The 15,432-nt window shown below is 44.3% G+C and overlaps 1 protein-coding gene across 2 annotated transcripts in view; it reads right to left on the reverse strand.

Moving 5' to 3' along the window:
• Positions 1–1,512: 1,512 nt before the first annotated feature.
• The window catches only part of LOC140198248 (butyrophilin subfamily 3 member A3-like), a 93,243-nt gene continuing 79,323 nt past the window's right edge, over positions 1,513–15,432 (reverse strand). For both annotated transcript variants that reach the window (XM_072259301.1, XM_072259302.1), the window contains exons 7-9: positions 13,202–13,228; positions 10,761–10,787; positions 1,513–2,129 (exon numbers count right to left, since the gene is read on the reverse strand). In XM_072259301.1, the coding sequence (XP_072115402.1) occupies positions 1,597–2,129; positions 10,761–10,787; positions 13,202–13,228 (587 nt within the window). In that variant the 3' untranslated portion in view covers positions 1,513–1,596. The remainder of the gene's footprint in view (positions 2,130–10,760; positions 10,788–13,201; positions 13,229–15,432) is intronic.

The following is a 15,432-nucleotide window of genomic DNA, read 5'->3' on the forward strand; positions in this document are numbered from 1 at the left end:
CATCAACAGGTCAAAGAAAATCAGAAACCAGTCGTGTGGGCCTTAAATGCCACGACATTGAACCCAGAGAGTACGTGTTGCTGCGGACATTTAAAAGAAAGAACTGTTTGGAACCTCGATTTGAAGGGCCATTTCAGTTTTTGCTGGTCACTAACACAGCCATCAAGGTAAGAGACAAACCGTCATGGATTCACACCTCTCACTGTAAGATGGTGCCTAACCACGGCAGTTGGATTAGATCATGTCCTTTCCCTGCCACGAACTCTCAAGCTGCTGGGTGTGTACGGCTGTCCCGGCACATGTAGAAATGGATGTGTCCTTCACTGAAACAGAGATGAACTGTGACTTTAATTGGTCCGAGCCGTCAGCCCAGGGTATTTCTGGTACAATGATGACGGGACTGAGAAACATAGACCCCTTCATCCCCTTATCGGATGGGCAGAATGTCACTGGGGGATGGGGATGTAAACTTGGAACCAACCAGTGTTTCAGAGGACGGTGTATACCTCTGTAAGACAATAACCCCAGAGTAAAAAGGACTTGGTGTTACATAGAAATATAGAAAACCTACAGCACAATACAGGCCCTTCGGCCCACAAAGCTGTGCCGAACATGTCCTTACCTTAGAACTACCGAGGCTTACCCACAGCCCTCGATTTTCCTCAGCTCCATGTACCTATCCGTGAGTCTCTTGTCCCTGGAGAATGTAACACTTCCCTAGGGAGCCGGTAAAGCAGCACAGGAACTGATTAACATGACATCAGCACTGGAAAAGTTTGTAAATTAAACTGCATATGCTCTCAATCCAAGCCAATAAGCAGTATCTAAATTGTCGGCAAAATTGGTGCTGGTCCATTGCAAATCCAAAACGCTTTGGACTTTGAGAAAGGAACCATGTGTTCCCAGATCGGACAAGAATGTTGTACTTACAAACGACATGAATCAGGACAACAGAACTCACTTCACAGATCACATCCTAGAGGCCACCAGGAAGATTAAGGGAATAGGAACCCAATTCCACAATGATAATCCCACAGGAAGCGTGTGGCCATTTTCTTTCCCACCCTCTCCATCTTCCCGTCCCCCACACACTCCTCCCCAGCTCCCTCCCTTTATTCCAGTCTCCACTTTCCTCTCCGACCAGATTCCATCATCTTTGTCTCCACCACCTCTCCCCTCCCGGCTTCTGACACATTTCCACACTCCACCCCTCCCTCATCCGGATCAGCTGTCAGCTTTTACTCCCCCTTCCTTCCACCTTTCTGTACCGATTCTTTGGCACTTTGTGTGTTACCACCGGCGCCTGTCCCGTCCCCTAAGATTCACCCTGACCTCCCTCTTCCAGTCAGCACCACCACCACTTGTCCCCGTTACCCGGTCAGTCCCGGTGGACTTTAGCACCCGGGGGAGCCGGGGAGCTCAGGATCTGCCGCCCGCGGCTGCTGCTGAATCCGCAGTGTTTCTGTTCCGTTGACGGATGCGGGGAACCAGTTAAAATTAATGGATCGATAATTCTCACATCGTGTTTATTTCACTATCCGCACATTTATATTTACATTGACTTACTCCTGACGCCGGTCCCGGGACCCGACCCGTTTACAAACCCGGAGCGGAACCGGAGCAGATTCTCAGCCACTCGTTTGGATACACAGTCTCGAAGAAAGGATAAAGTTTCTCCGTGAATTTATTCCCAGTGAAGGTGTGGAGATGGGACTTGGTCTCCGCGTTGTAAAATGAAACTGTCCCGGACTGGTAACTGAGATAAACTCCCACCCTCCCGGGGATGGGACCGGCAGGGAGACGGGACTCAGGGGAGGTGTGGACCCACATCTCGTCATCAAACCGCCCGATGATCCAGAATCCGGTCTCCGGACTCCGTCTGACCCATCCCTTCCTCTCCACAGACTCTGCGGCGACTCCCAGACTCCAGCGCCGATTCCCCGTCACCTCCACCTCCCAGTAATGTCTCCCCGATGTGAATCCCTCCGATCCCAGCACACAAGCCCGGTCTGTGAACCTCTTCCCGGTGTCAGGGAGATCCCTCCGGGTCCGGGTCGCTCTCACACTCTTCCGATCCTCAGACACCTGGAGCCGCGGATTCGCCGTTTCCACATCCAGGGTGACAGAGACTGGGGGGAGAAGCAGAGAATTAGAGAGTCCCCAGGGATCGGGGGGAGACTCGGGCAGCGCGGCCCCGGGACCGGGGGAGAGGCCGCTGGGCCTCAGGCTCAGTCGGGTGGCCGACAGGACCCTTTCCCGGGGTTTTACCCAGACACAGCGGATGGACAACCAGCATCTTCCCGAGGTTTTTCCACCGGGTGGCGAGCGGATTTTTCCTGATCAACACACTAAAATTCTGGAGGATCTCAGCGGCTCAAGCAGCATGTGTGGAGGGAGTTGCAGACAGTCGATGTTTGAGCCCGAAAGCCAGCAACAAAAATAGAAAGAAAGAGGAAAATAGCCAGTGGAAACGGATGTGAGGAAGGCTGCAGCAACAACTGGATCCAGATGAGGACGGGGTGAGTGAAATTAGAGTAATTTAAGGAGGTCAGGGAGGCTGTTCGGCCAAATTCATTCATCCTGACCAACTTGCTTCAATGAGCTTGTCCCACTTGCCTGTGTGTATCCATTATTCCTTTAAACTTCCTCAGGCAGCCTCCTCAGCTCCAGGGAAAGTCCCAGCCTCTCCTTGTAAACCAAACCCTCCAGTCCTGGTAATGTCCCTGTAAATCTGTTTTATACCCTCTCAGTTTAATGACAGCATTCCTTTTGAAAGGTAACCAGAACTGTGCATCTCAGAAATTACCTAGGCTTCCCTGTTTAACTGGAATTTCCCTGTTCTCTTTTTCAATTAAATTTTTAATTACTGAATTCTTGTTGATAGTTTTTTGCCGGTATGGTACTCTGGATTATTACTTGGGTGAGTTAAGTCTAATACTCTTTGATGGTACTGTTTCTTTTTTTCTTTATGTACAATTTTAATTCGTAGTGCATAAGTTTTCTTTTTTTACGAACTGTTAATTAAACAGAGCTTATGAATATATTCAGAAACTGGAAGTTGGGTTTAGAGGTAATTTTTTTTCTGAAAAGCTTTCTGCTGTTCTTTGGTAGCTTTCTTGCTTTGGGATTAGAGGGAGGGGATGGTTCCCCAGTGCCAACACTATTTATACAACCCTTAGTTATTCTTTGTTACTCAGGACTTTTTTTTGTCCTGATTTTCATGTCTTATACTTTTGCCCCAGAGCTGTTATTTGGATCTTTGTGCCTACTACCCTTGATGTTTTTTGAAATCACAGTGAATCTTAGAAGCTGGAATGTTAAGGGATTGAACCATCCTGTAAAAAGAAGGAAGGTGTTTTCACATCTTAAGCAGCTCAAAGCTGACATTGCTTTTTTGCAAGAAACACATATTCGTATTTCTGATAACTCTCGCCTTATGTCTAGCTGGGTGGGATAGCACTTCCATTCTGCTTCTTCGGCTAAAGCCAGGGGGGATTTCAATCCTTATTAATCAGAATGTTCCCTTTGAGCTTCACAACAAAGTATCGGATACAAATGGTCATTTTATTATTTTCTCTGGGAAACTGTATAATAATAGGCTGGTCTTGGCTAACCTCTATGCTCCCAACTCAAATGATGTGGACTTTTTTGATTGTTTTTTTTCTCTTTATTGCCTGACGTGAGTTTATATTCCCTCATATTGGGCGGTGATTTTAACTGTTGGTTTGATCCAGTATTCGATTGATCCTCCTCTGTTCCAAGACTCACAGGTAAATCTGCTTTAGTCAAATTAAAGCAACAGACCAATTATATGCCCAGACCAAAGATCCCGAACTGTATAAAAAGTGAGAAGAACTTCAAAATGAGTTTGACCTCATTTACACTCAGCCAGTTGAACGCCAACTTCTTGAAAGTAAGAGTCAATTTTATATTCATGGTGATAAGTCCGGTAAATTTTTAGTTAACCAGCTAAGATGCTCTAAAGCTAAACAACAAATTACAAAAATTTGAATGGGAAATAGGAACATTACTTCGAATCATTCTGATATTAATGATACATTTAAGAACTATTATTCCCAATTTTATACATCTGAATCTTTAAATGATAGTATCTCTATCGAGCATTTTTTAAACAGTTTTAATATTCTTTCGCTCTCCTCTGACTTTAAAGCGAAACTCAATAAGCCATTATCACTAGAGGAAATATCATCTGCCATCTCTGCATTGCAGTCGGGTAAATCTCCTGGACCTGATGGCTTTTCTGTAGAATTTTATAAATCATTTTCTTCACTGCTTCTGTCTCAATTATTTTTAGTTCTATCTGATTCGTTTAAACACAGCAAATTGCCAGCATCATTTAACGAGGTATGACCTTTTACCTTTTAGCCAAAAAAGGTAAAGATCCAACAGACTGTTCTTCGTATAGGCCGATTTCTTTGTTAAATGTCGATGTTAAAATTTTGGCTAAAGTTTTGGCTCGTAGATTAGAGAACATTGTACCTTCTATTATTTCTGAAGATCAAAATTGGTTTTATTAAAAATCGCCTTCCCTTTTTTAATATACAGCACTTATTTAATATATTATATTCACCCTCAATTGGGACTCCTGAATGTGTTATTTCCTGAAAGCGTTCGATCATGTGGAATGGAATTACCTTTTTGCGGTTTTAGAAAAATTTGATTTTGGACAAAGTTTTATTACATGGATTAAATTGTTATATTCATGTCCTACTGCTTCTGTTTTGACCAACTCTCAGCAATCCCAGTCTTTCAGCCTTAAACATTGCACCTGTCAAGGATGCCCTCTAAGTCCCTTACTTTTTGATTTGGCTATCGAGCCACTGGCGATTGTGTTTCGTAGCTGTGCTGAATTGATGGGGATTTGGAGCGGAGGTGTGGAGCATAAAGTTTCCCTTTATGCTGATGATCTTTTACTTTTTATATCAAACCCGACTACCTCCTTACCCCCAATGTTTTCACTTCTTAATAAATTTAGTCAGCTTTCTGGTTATAAACATAATTTACACAAGAGCGAACTCTTTCCAATCAACAGAGAAGCACTAGCATTAATATTCCATGACCTCCCTTTTAAAGTAGTTAACAACCAATTCACTTATCTTGGTATTACAGTAACAAGGAACTTCAAGAATCTTTTTTGAGAAAATTTTACCAATCTTCTAAACTCTACAAAACAGAATCTGACACAGTGGTCACCCTTGTCTATGACTCTTGTAGGTTGAATTAATGTTATTAAAATGTATATCCTTCCTAAATTTTTGTATTTATTTCAGTCTTTACCAATTTTTATTTCTAAAGCTTTTTTTGATGCGTTAGATTCTATCATTTTTGTCCTATTTATGGAAGGGTGAACGCTTTAGACTCAATAAAGCTCACCTTCAAAAATCTAAAAAGGAAGTTGGTATGGCCTTGCCTAATTTTTGTTTATATTATTGGGCAGCCAATATTCCTTGTATTATTTTTTGGTTTTTCTTCCATAATCAGTCTGACTGCCCAAAATGGAGTTGAATTCTAGTAAGGATCTTTCCATTTCTGCACTTCTCGGATCTGCAATTCCCTGTCATTTGCCCAGACTAAATGTAAATCCTCTGATTAGACATACTCTGAGAATATGGGCTCAGTTCAGAAAATATAACGACCTTCATGGTTTCTCCCTCTCTAGCCCTATTTTACACAATCATCTTTTCCTACTTTCTATGTGGGATTCAACATTTTATGACTGGTATAGAAAGGGTATTAGGCGCTTTGAAGATCTTTTTATAGATAATCGTTTTGCAACTTTTCAACAACTGTCTGTAAAGTTCAACCTACGTACTATTCACTTCTTTAGATATCTTCCAATTAGACATTTCATTAACCCTTTGATATCAAATTTTCCTGAGAAACCTGAGAAAAACGTTCTGGACCTGTTTCTTTGTATCAATCCATTGGGTAAAGGTTTAATATCTGTTATTCAGGATAAGTTAGTGATCTTGAGGCGTGCTCCCTTTGATAAAATCAGAACTGCCTGGGAACATGATTTAAATATTTCCTTATCTGATGCGGTTTGGGATTCAATTCTGAAGTCAGTTAACTCAACCTCTTCATGTGCTCGCCACTGCCTTTTGCAGTTTAAGGTTGTACACAGGGCTCATATGTCTAAAACTAAATTATCACAGTTTTACCCTGACACTAGTCCCATTTGTGATAAGTGTAAAGGGGGTGAGGCTTCTCTTAGCATATGTACTGGGCCTGTCCCAGTCTAGAGAAATTCAGGAGAGAGGTTTTTTCAACTCTATCCCACATTCTTAATTGCCACTTAGAACCTAACCCTCTGATTGCTCTTTTTGGCACTTTGGGTGAAGCAGACATGCACTCGAGTCAGACTAAACGTCGAACATTTTCTTTAGCCTCTCTCTTGTCTAGACGGTTAGTTCTTAGAAGGAGAGATGCTGCCCCACCCACTCACGCTCAATGGCTGAGTGATATTATGTCCTGCTTAGACCTTGAAAAGATTCATTATTCACTTCTTAATTCGGACATAAAGTTCCATAAGGTGTGGGGACATTTTCTTGAATAGTTTCATAACTCCTCTTTAGATAAGGTTTATCCTTTTCTCTTGTACTGCACTCCCTTACTTTCTGCTTTTTTTTTCCTGTATGTTTGACGGTTTTTTTGTTGTGAATTACATTATAGTTTCGGTAGTCAGCATTATATTTTCTTTTTTTAATATATATTTACAGCTCTGTGGGGTCGAATGCTCCAATATTTTTTTTCTATACACTGAAATGGTTGGCCTGGATTTTTTTTTCTAGTGGGACGTTGGGGAGGATACTAATCTTACAAGATTTTATTTTGGGTGTTTTTTCTTTGTTGTTATGAATTATATATTGGACATGTTTTGCACTGTAGAAATCTCCATTTTGTTGATGGTTTTTTTCTGCAGCTGTATTGTAGAAACGCATCAAAAATTAATTTAAAAGAAGAAGAAATTACCTCGGCTTACCCATAGCCCTCCATTTTTCTAAGCTCCATGGGGTCTCTTAAAAGACCCTGTCGTATCTGCCTCCACCACCACCGCTGGCAGCCCATTCCACGCACTCACCACTCTCTGCACAAAAAACTTACCCCTGAGATTGCCTCTGTACCTATCTCCAAGCACCTTAAAACATTGCCCTCTCGTGCTAGCCATTTCAGCCTGGGGCAAAAGCAGCTGATCAATGCCTTTCATTATCTTGTACACCTCTATCAGGTCACCTCTCATCCTCCGTCACTCCAAGGAGAAAAGGCTGAGTTCACTCAACCTGTTCTCATGAGGCATGTTCCCCAATCCAGGCAACATCCTTGTAAATCTCCTCTGCACTCTTTCTACGGTTTCCACGTCCTTCCTGTGGTGAGGCGACCAGAATTGAGCACAGGACTCCAACTGGGGTCTGACCAGCGTTCTATATAGCTGCAACATTACCTCTCGGCTCATAAACTCCGTCCCACGGTTGATGAAGGCCAATGCACTGTATGCCTGCTTAACCACAGAGTCAACCTGCATAGCAACTTTGAGTGTCCTATGGACTCGGGACTCCAAGATCCCTCTGATCCTCCACACTGCCAAGAGTCTTACCATTAATATTATTTTCTGCCATCATATTTGACCTACCAAAATGAACCACCTTGGATCCCAAGCCTCCTTACTTCCTCAATAAGCCTTGCATAGGTAGGGTACCTTATCAAATGCCTTGCTAAAATTCATTTCCACTGCATCTACTGCTCTACCTTCATCCATGTGTTTAGACACATCCTCAAAAAGTTCAGTCAGGTTCATAAGGCATGACCTGTCTTTGTCAAAGCCATGCTGACTATTCCTAATCATATTATGCCTCTTCAAATGTTCATAAATCCTGCCTCTCAGCATCTTTTCCTTCAACTTACCAACCACTGAAGTAAGACTCACTGGTCTATAATTTCCTGGGCTACCTCTACTCCCTTTCTTGAATAAGGGAGCAACATCTGCAACCCTCCAATCCCCCCTGGGGATTTATCTACCTTTATGCATTTTACGACCTGCAGCACATTCGCTTCTGTAATATTGCAGAAAATGAGGCTGATCATCTTCTGTCACACAGGAGAATTGAGGGCCCTGTGAAACCGGCATAGAGGAGGAGTTGAGGCCCAGGACAGAGAAAAGAATGACGGCAGGGAAGGTTTAGAAGGATACGGGCCAAATGCAGGTAAATGGGCCGAGGGGTGATCTGACAGAAATATACAAGGTTATGAGGCTGTAGATTGAGCAGATGGTTGAAATCTTCTTCCCACAGGAGGGGGTCAAATGCAAGAGGTCACATGTCTGAGCTGAGAGGAAGGAGTTTGAAGATGCGTTTATTTGAACAGTGAGTGGTTGATGTTGGAACTTTCTGCAAGAGCAGGTGATGGAATCAGATACAGTCACTGTGTTTAAGAGACACTCAGACAGACACTTCAATAGAGAAGGCACAGAAGGAGACTGATCTAATGCTGGCCAATGGGGTGAGTGTGGATGGGTAAATAGGTCAGCACTGAGGTGATGGATCAAAGGACCTGTTTCTGTGCCGTACAACAAAGACTCGGTGACTTTAAATGAACTGAATGACTGAGACCCCACAGCCCTCCGGTGCAGAGAATTCTGAAGATAAACATCCTTCGTATCATATCCTAGCCATTCCTGCTCTGACGTCATCCCTGCCAGTGTTCTTCTCCAATGAATTCTGGCCAACTCCTTTCTCCTGCCTCTGTAATTGCCTTTACTGCACTGTAATACTGATAAATCTGACTTCTGCTTCTCCTTCTCAAATCTCCAGTGTGAATTCGATCATATTATGATCACTTTCTCCTAAGGGTTCTTCTACCTTAAGCTTTCTAATCAATTCCAGTTCATTTCACCCATTTGAGGATAGCAGATCCCCGGTGGGCTCAACCACAAGCTGCTCTAAAAAGCCGCCTTTGAGGCATTGTAGAAATTCCCTCTCCTGGAATCTCACTCCAACCTGATTTTCCCAATCTACCCACATCTTGAAATCCCCCCTTGTATCATTGCCCTTTTGGCATGCACCTTCTATCTCCTGTTGTAGCTTGTAGATCACGTACTACTGTTTGGAGTTTGTATACAACAGCCATCAGGGTCTTTTTACCCTTGCCATTCCACAGCTCTGTCCACAATTATTCAACACCTTCTGATCTGATGTCCCCTCCTTCTAATGATTTGATTTCATATTTATTTACCAACAGAGCCACGCAGCCCCCTCTGCCTTCCTGCCTGTCCTTTTGATTCAATGTGCATCCTTGGACATTAAGGTCACAGCTATAATCTTATTTCAGCCACGATCAGTGAAGCCTACAGGATGATACTTGCCAACCTGTAACTCTACGACAAGTTCATCTACTTTATTCTGTATACTGCACACGTTCAAATATAACACCTTGAGTCCTGTATTCAACCTTTCAGATTGTGCCCTGTCTTTACTTTACAACTCACCCTGTTAACCGCCATTTTCCCCTATCATCAGCCTCTCCTTGCCGGGAGTCTCACTGCACACTGCCTCTGTTTGTAAACCAACTCCCTCATCCTCAGCATGATCACTCTAGTTCCCATTCCCCTCCCAAATTAGTTTAATATGCCACCCTCCAGGCATATGGCACGACTACTGTGACAAATGAGGAGACAAAGATGACCGCCAATGGCACAGAAATCTCTTCCCTCACTTCCCATAGTAACCTGTGGTATAGACTGTGGTCTTATCCATCCTAATGCTTTACTAAACAACCAGCAGAACTTCATGGCTTATTTTAGCCTCCTGATTTCCTCTCAAGTGTTTGCTTGCATTTCTGATACTCAAGTACCTCATTTGTTCCGTGCTGTCTGATCCTTCCTCCTCTTCTGAACCAGAGCCTAATTTGTCCACAAAAAACGAGGTTTCCTAAACCTCTTAACCTTGCCTTTTATTCATACAGGAACATACAAATTCTATGCTCGCAAAATTTCGAAGGCTTCCCATTTACCAAGCACGGCTTTGAGTGAGAACAACCTGTCCCAATCCGCACTTGCCAGACCCTCAGTTCCACCCATATAGCCTCAGTAGACGAGCCCTCCAGTCTGCCCTGTCTGAGCACTGCAGTAACTGCTGGTGAGTAATACCAGCTTTCCCACTTTAATCTCTTGTGCTCTGTCATATTTGACAATTTTGCTGCCATGTTTGAAAACAATGGAACCGGGAACACTGAGCTGCCGGTCCTCCCCCCCTCCAATGGCTACAATGTCATAATTCCACGTGCTGATTCATGCTTCAAGCTCACCCGCTTTACGTACAATACTTATGCATTGAAATGGATGCAACTCAGAACATTCTTCCCACCATACTCAACCTTTCAATTGCTGTCTTTGTATGCAGTGTTAACAGCATCTTTTCCCACAACCACTCCATATCTGCTCTGGCACTTTGGTTCCCATCGCCCTGCAAGACTAGTTTACACCTCTCCACCCCACCCCACCCCACCCCGACCAACCCAGAGCAGTACCAGCAAATCTTCCCACTTGCAAACAAAACATACAGACTGTTACATTCTATGCTGCGACCTATGAATGCAATCATGCCACATGACTTTTTCCACCTTTGTGAGAACACATCACCCTGAACTCCATCAACCTCCTGAATACCTCCCATTACACCGGGACCGATTCATTTTCAAAAAGCTGTTTATACTAAACCTCTCAGTCTAGTAACACAAGATCTTACCTTCATGGCCACGTATCGTCTTCCACACTGAAAACAGAAAGAACAGACACAACTGAAGAAATCTCTCATGGATTTGGTGTGCAATTAATTTCACAAGAAACAGCTTTAAATACATAATTCATTCATTCATTCATTCAGGTGCCTTGCACTCGGCGTGGACAATCATGTCTCTCCACCCATCACGGACCCTGACCCCCGAATTGTAGTTGTTGCCTCCCCTGTTCCTAACTATGAGGTTATTTCATCTCTCATTTTCATTCTCTGTCTGCCTCTGCTTCTTTTTCCTTCCAGCTTTCCAGTTGTAACTAAACGTTCCAATGTCTCTCTTCGCATGATGTGTCCAAAGAATTTTGATTGCTGTTTTCTGATTTTTTTTTTAAGTAATGTAAGTTTTGTTTTTGTTCTCTGTAGAACTTCTTCATTGGTTGTCCTGTCGGTATATGGTATGCATAGCATTCTTCTACAAATACATAATAGCAGCTCCTAATTCTGCATCACCACTTGTAGGTCAGAAGTTAAATGTTTATCATCAAGGACCATGTCAGTAACTTTCCCAAACGGAGATCCCCAAAGTGTCAGTCTCCACCATCACCATTTCCCATGGCGTAGTGACGTCGGCGCTGGACTGCGGGGCGGAGGTTCTGAAGTTCAAACCCAGTTGGCGCCCCCCCGGCACGCTTTCCATCCATGCGGGGTTAAGAGCTGGTGATCTCTTTGAAAAATAAACTCACCCGGCAGAAGGCAATGGCAAATCACTGCTGTAACTTGCCCCGTATGCGAATTCCAACTACGTCAGAACGGCGTGAGAGGAAGCCGTCCGCTACCCGGAGAAATTCCAGATGCGACCAACATTATTATTATTATGGGGTGGAAGATCCAAAAGCCTGGAAGCAGTCTGAAGGATAGCTTCTACCCTGCTCTTATAAGACTATTGAATGATTTCCTAGTACAATAAGGTGCACTCTTGATCTCACAATGAACCTCAATATGGTCTTGTTCCTCATCATTTACCGACACTGCACTGGCTCTGGAGCTGTTACACTTTTCTCTGCATGTTATTGTTTTACCTTGTTCTATCAATGCACTGTGTCATTAATTAATCTGTATGAACAACATGCAAGACAAATTTCTGGTGCTTGTTACAGTAATAAACCAATTCGAATTCAATTCATTTTCCATCCACGCAGTTCAGCAGAAATTCCTGACCAAATTTACACGTCAGTCCATCTCACAGGTAAAGCTCATCTGCCGGATGGCTGAAGCTGAGAATGTGGATCATAAAAAGAATTCAGCCCTGACATCCACTGATGGTAAATGATTGTCACTGCAGAATTCAGCCACATCCATGTTGAAGTTTGGACCTGCTGATGGAAACTTGCTGACAGGATGTGGGAGGAAATAGTCACTCACCTATTTACACAACTACCTGAAAATATGGATGGTGAAGGTTGGAGATCCTGCTGTAGATCACTGGCAAAGGAGGCTTTGCTGTCTGATGAGCCAGGACCCCCGGGCTTAACCAAGTCCAATATCATCTTTATTTATTAATTTATATACAAATATTGACTTCTCAAACTTCACTAATGCACCACCTCCCTCTTATACCCCATCTGTTATTTATTTATTTACACACATTCTTTCTCTCTGTCCCTCTGACTATACCCCTTGCCCATCCTCTGGGTTTTTCCCCCCTCCCCCTTTTCTTTCTCCCTGGGCCTCCTGTCCCATGATCCTCTCCTATCCCTTTTGCCAATCTCCTGTCCAGCTCTTGGCTCCATCCCTCCCCCTCCTGTCTTCTCCTATCATTTTGGATCTCCCCCTCCCCCTCCCACTTTCAAATCTCTTACTAGCTCTTCCTTCAGTTAGTCCTGACGAAGGGTCTCGGCCCAAAACGTCGACTGTACCTCTTCCTAGAGATGCTGCCTGGCCTGCTGCGTTCACCAGCAACTTTGATGTGTGTTGCTCCACTACCATCTTGTCTGGGAGTGGACGGTGATGCAGTAATTCCCTCTTGGTGCAGGGAAAGTTTACCAATGCCACCAGCAATGGGAGAAATTCTCAAAGAGAACGAGCTGTAGAATTGGCACGAGCTATTGCTGCTGCACGGAGAGTGGATCCTGTCGGATTGAAACAGAATGTTGGTGGAGGGTTTACCGACCCAAGTACACGAACTCCTGAACCAACTCCCATTCCTCGCTTTCTTCGTCAGGAAATGTCTGACCTTTGCCCTTCTCCTGGTGGGATGAGTTGTGCCCCACCATCTTGCCTTCATCTTCATTCAGGGGGGAGGGGCATGTGGAGGAGTGAGGGGGTGTGGGGAGAGGGAGGGGTGGGAGAGGGAGGGGGCTGAGAGAGAGGAGGGGAGAGAGACGGGGGCATGAGTGGTAGAGGGCAGAGAGGGGGGAGAGGGAAAGGGGTGAGAGAGAAGTGAGGACACATACCTGACTGCACAAGGAGTTTCCATTGTCCTAAAAAAAAAAGGCAAACCACAATGGAAACATATGAATAAAAGTAACGTTATAAATAAAAAAACTAAGATTTACTTCAATGACACACAAGAACATTATTCATTGAAGGCCTCGCTCACTTCCACAGCCTCCAGGCACATCTTCCCACCTTTATCTCTGATCGGTCCGACCTTCACTCCTGTCATCCTTTTGTTCTTCACATAATTGAAGAATGCCTTGGGGTTTTCCTTTACCCTACTCGCCAAGGCCTTCTCATGCCCCCTTCTTGCTCTTCTCAGCCCCTTCTTAAGCTCCTTGCTTCCCTATATTCCTCAATAGACCCATCTGATCCTTGCTTCCTAAACCTCATGTATGCTGCCTTCTTCCACCTGACTAGATTCTCCACCTCACTTATCAGCCATGGTTCCTTTACTCTACCAATCATTTACTACCTCTTACTGGCTTCTCCCGTGAAGCAAATATCAAATCCAATTTGCTACCTCATCCTCAATGGCAAGTGACTGAACCTTCCTGAATAAACTCCCAAGCGGGATCTTGTCAAAGGCCTTGTTAAAGTCCATGTAGACAACATCCACTGTCTTCCCTTCAACAACCTTATTGGTAACTTCCTCGAAAGTCTCTGTAAGATTGATTAGACATGAGCTATCACAGACAAAGTCGTGCAGACTATCCCTAATCAGTCATTGTCCACTGAAATTGCTTGTCCTTTAGAATAACTTTCCCACTACCCATGGCAGACTCAGCTGCCTATAATTTTCTGGTTTATTCTTAGAGCCTTTCTTAAACGATGGAACAACATTAACTCTCCTCCAATCCTCTGGCACCTCCCTTGTGGCTGAGAATGCTTTAAATACCCCCGTTAGGATTCCTGCAATTTCTGCACTAACATCCCACATGGTCTAAAGGGGGACTTTGTCAAGCCCTGGGTGATTATTCACCCTAATTCAGCAACCACTTCCTCCTCTGTCAGCTCAATACGGTCCATGATCTCCCTGCTGTTTTGCCTCACTTCCAGAGACTCTGTCCATCTCCTGAATAAATACAGATGTAAAAAATCCAGTTAAGATTTCCTCCATCTCTTTAGGCTCCCTGCACGGATGCCACACTGATCTTCAAGTGGGTCAGTTTTGTCCCGTGCTATTCTTTGGTTCTTCACATATCTGTAGAAGTCCTTGGGATTCTTTTTCACCTTGTCTGCTGGAGCAACTTCATGGCTTATTTTAGCCTCCTGATTTCCTCAAGTGTTTGCTTGCATTTCTGATACTCAAGTACCTCATTTGTTCCGTGCTGCCTGATCCTTCTTCCTCTTCTGAACCAGAGCCTAATTTGCCCACAAAAAACAAGAATTCAGCCCTGAGATCCACTGCTGGTAAATGATTGTCACTGCAGAATTCAGCCAAATCCATGTTAAAGTTTGGACCTGCTGATGGAAACTTGCTGACAGGATGTGGGAGGAAATAATCACTCAATTATTTACACAACTTCCTGAAAATATGGATGGTGAAGGTTGGAGATCCTGCTGTAGATCACTGGCAAAAGAGGCTTTGCTGTCTGAGCCAGGACCCCTGGGCTTAACCAAGTCCACTACCATCTTGTCTGGGAGTGGACAGTGATGCAGTAATTCCCTCCCAGTGCAGGGAAAGTTTACCAATCCCACCAGCAATGGGAGAAATTCTCAAAGAGAACGAGCTGTAGAATTGGCACGAGCTATTGCTGCCGCAGGGAGAGTGGATCCTGTCGAATTGAAACAGAATGTTGGTGGAGGGTTTACTGACCCAAGTACACGAACTCCTGAACCAACTCCTATCCCTCGCTTTCTTCATCAGGAAATGACTGATGTTTGAGAGAGGGGGAGAGTGAAGGAAGAGGAGGAGGGAGATGGGGAGAGAGAAGGGTGAGAGAGAGAGCGGAATGAGAGAGTTCAGAGTGGAGAAGGGAGGAGGGGCGAGGGGTGGGGGAGAGCGAGAGGGTGAGATGGAAGGAGAGGAGATGGGGGTGGGTGGAGAGAGTGAGAGTGGATGAGAGAAAGTGAAAGAGTGTCAGTGAGAGAGTGTGTCTGAGGGACAGCGGGAGGGAGAGAGCGGGGAGGGGGAGGGGATGGGAGGGGGAGGGAGGAGAGACAGGAGAGAGAATGGATGGAGGGGGAGTGGGGAAGGGTAGTGGGGTCAGAGAGGGTGGGGGAAGTAAAAAGTGGGAGAGTGAGA

The sequence above is a fragment of the Mobula birostris genome, chromosome 5 (assembly GCF_030028105.1).
Source record: "Mobula birostris isolate sMobBir1 chromosome 5, sMobBir1.hap1, whole genome shotgun sequence".
Classification (NCBI taxonomy): domain Eukaryota; kingdom Metazoa; phylum Chordata; class Chondrichthyes; order Myliobatiformes; family Myliobatidae; genus Mobula; species Mobula birostris.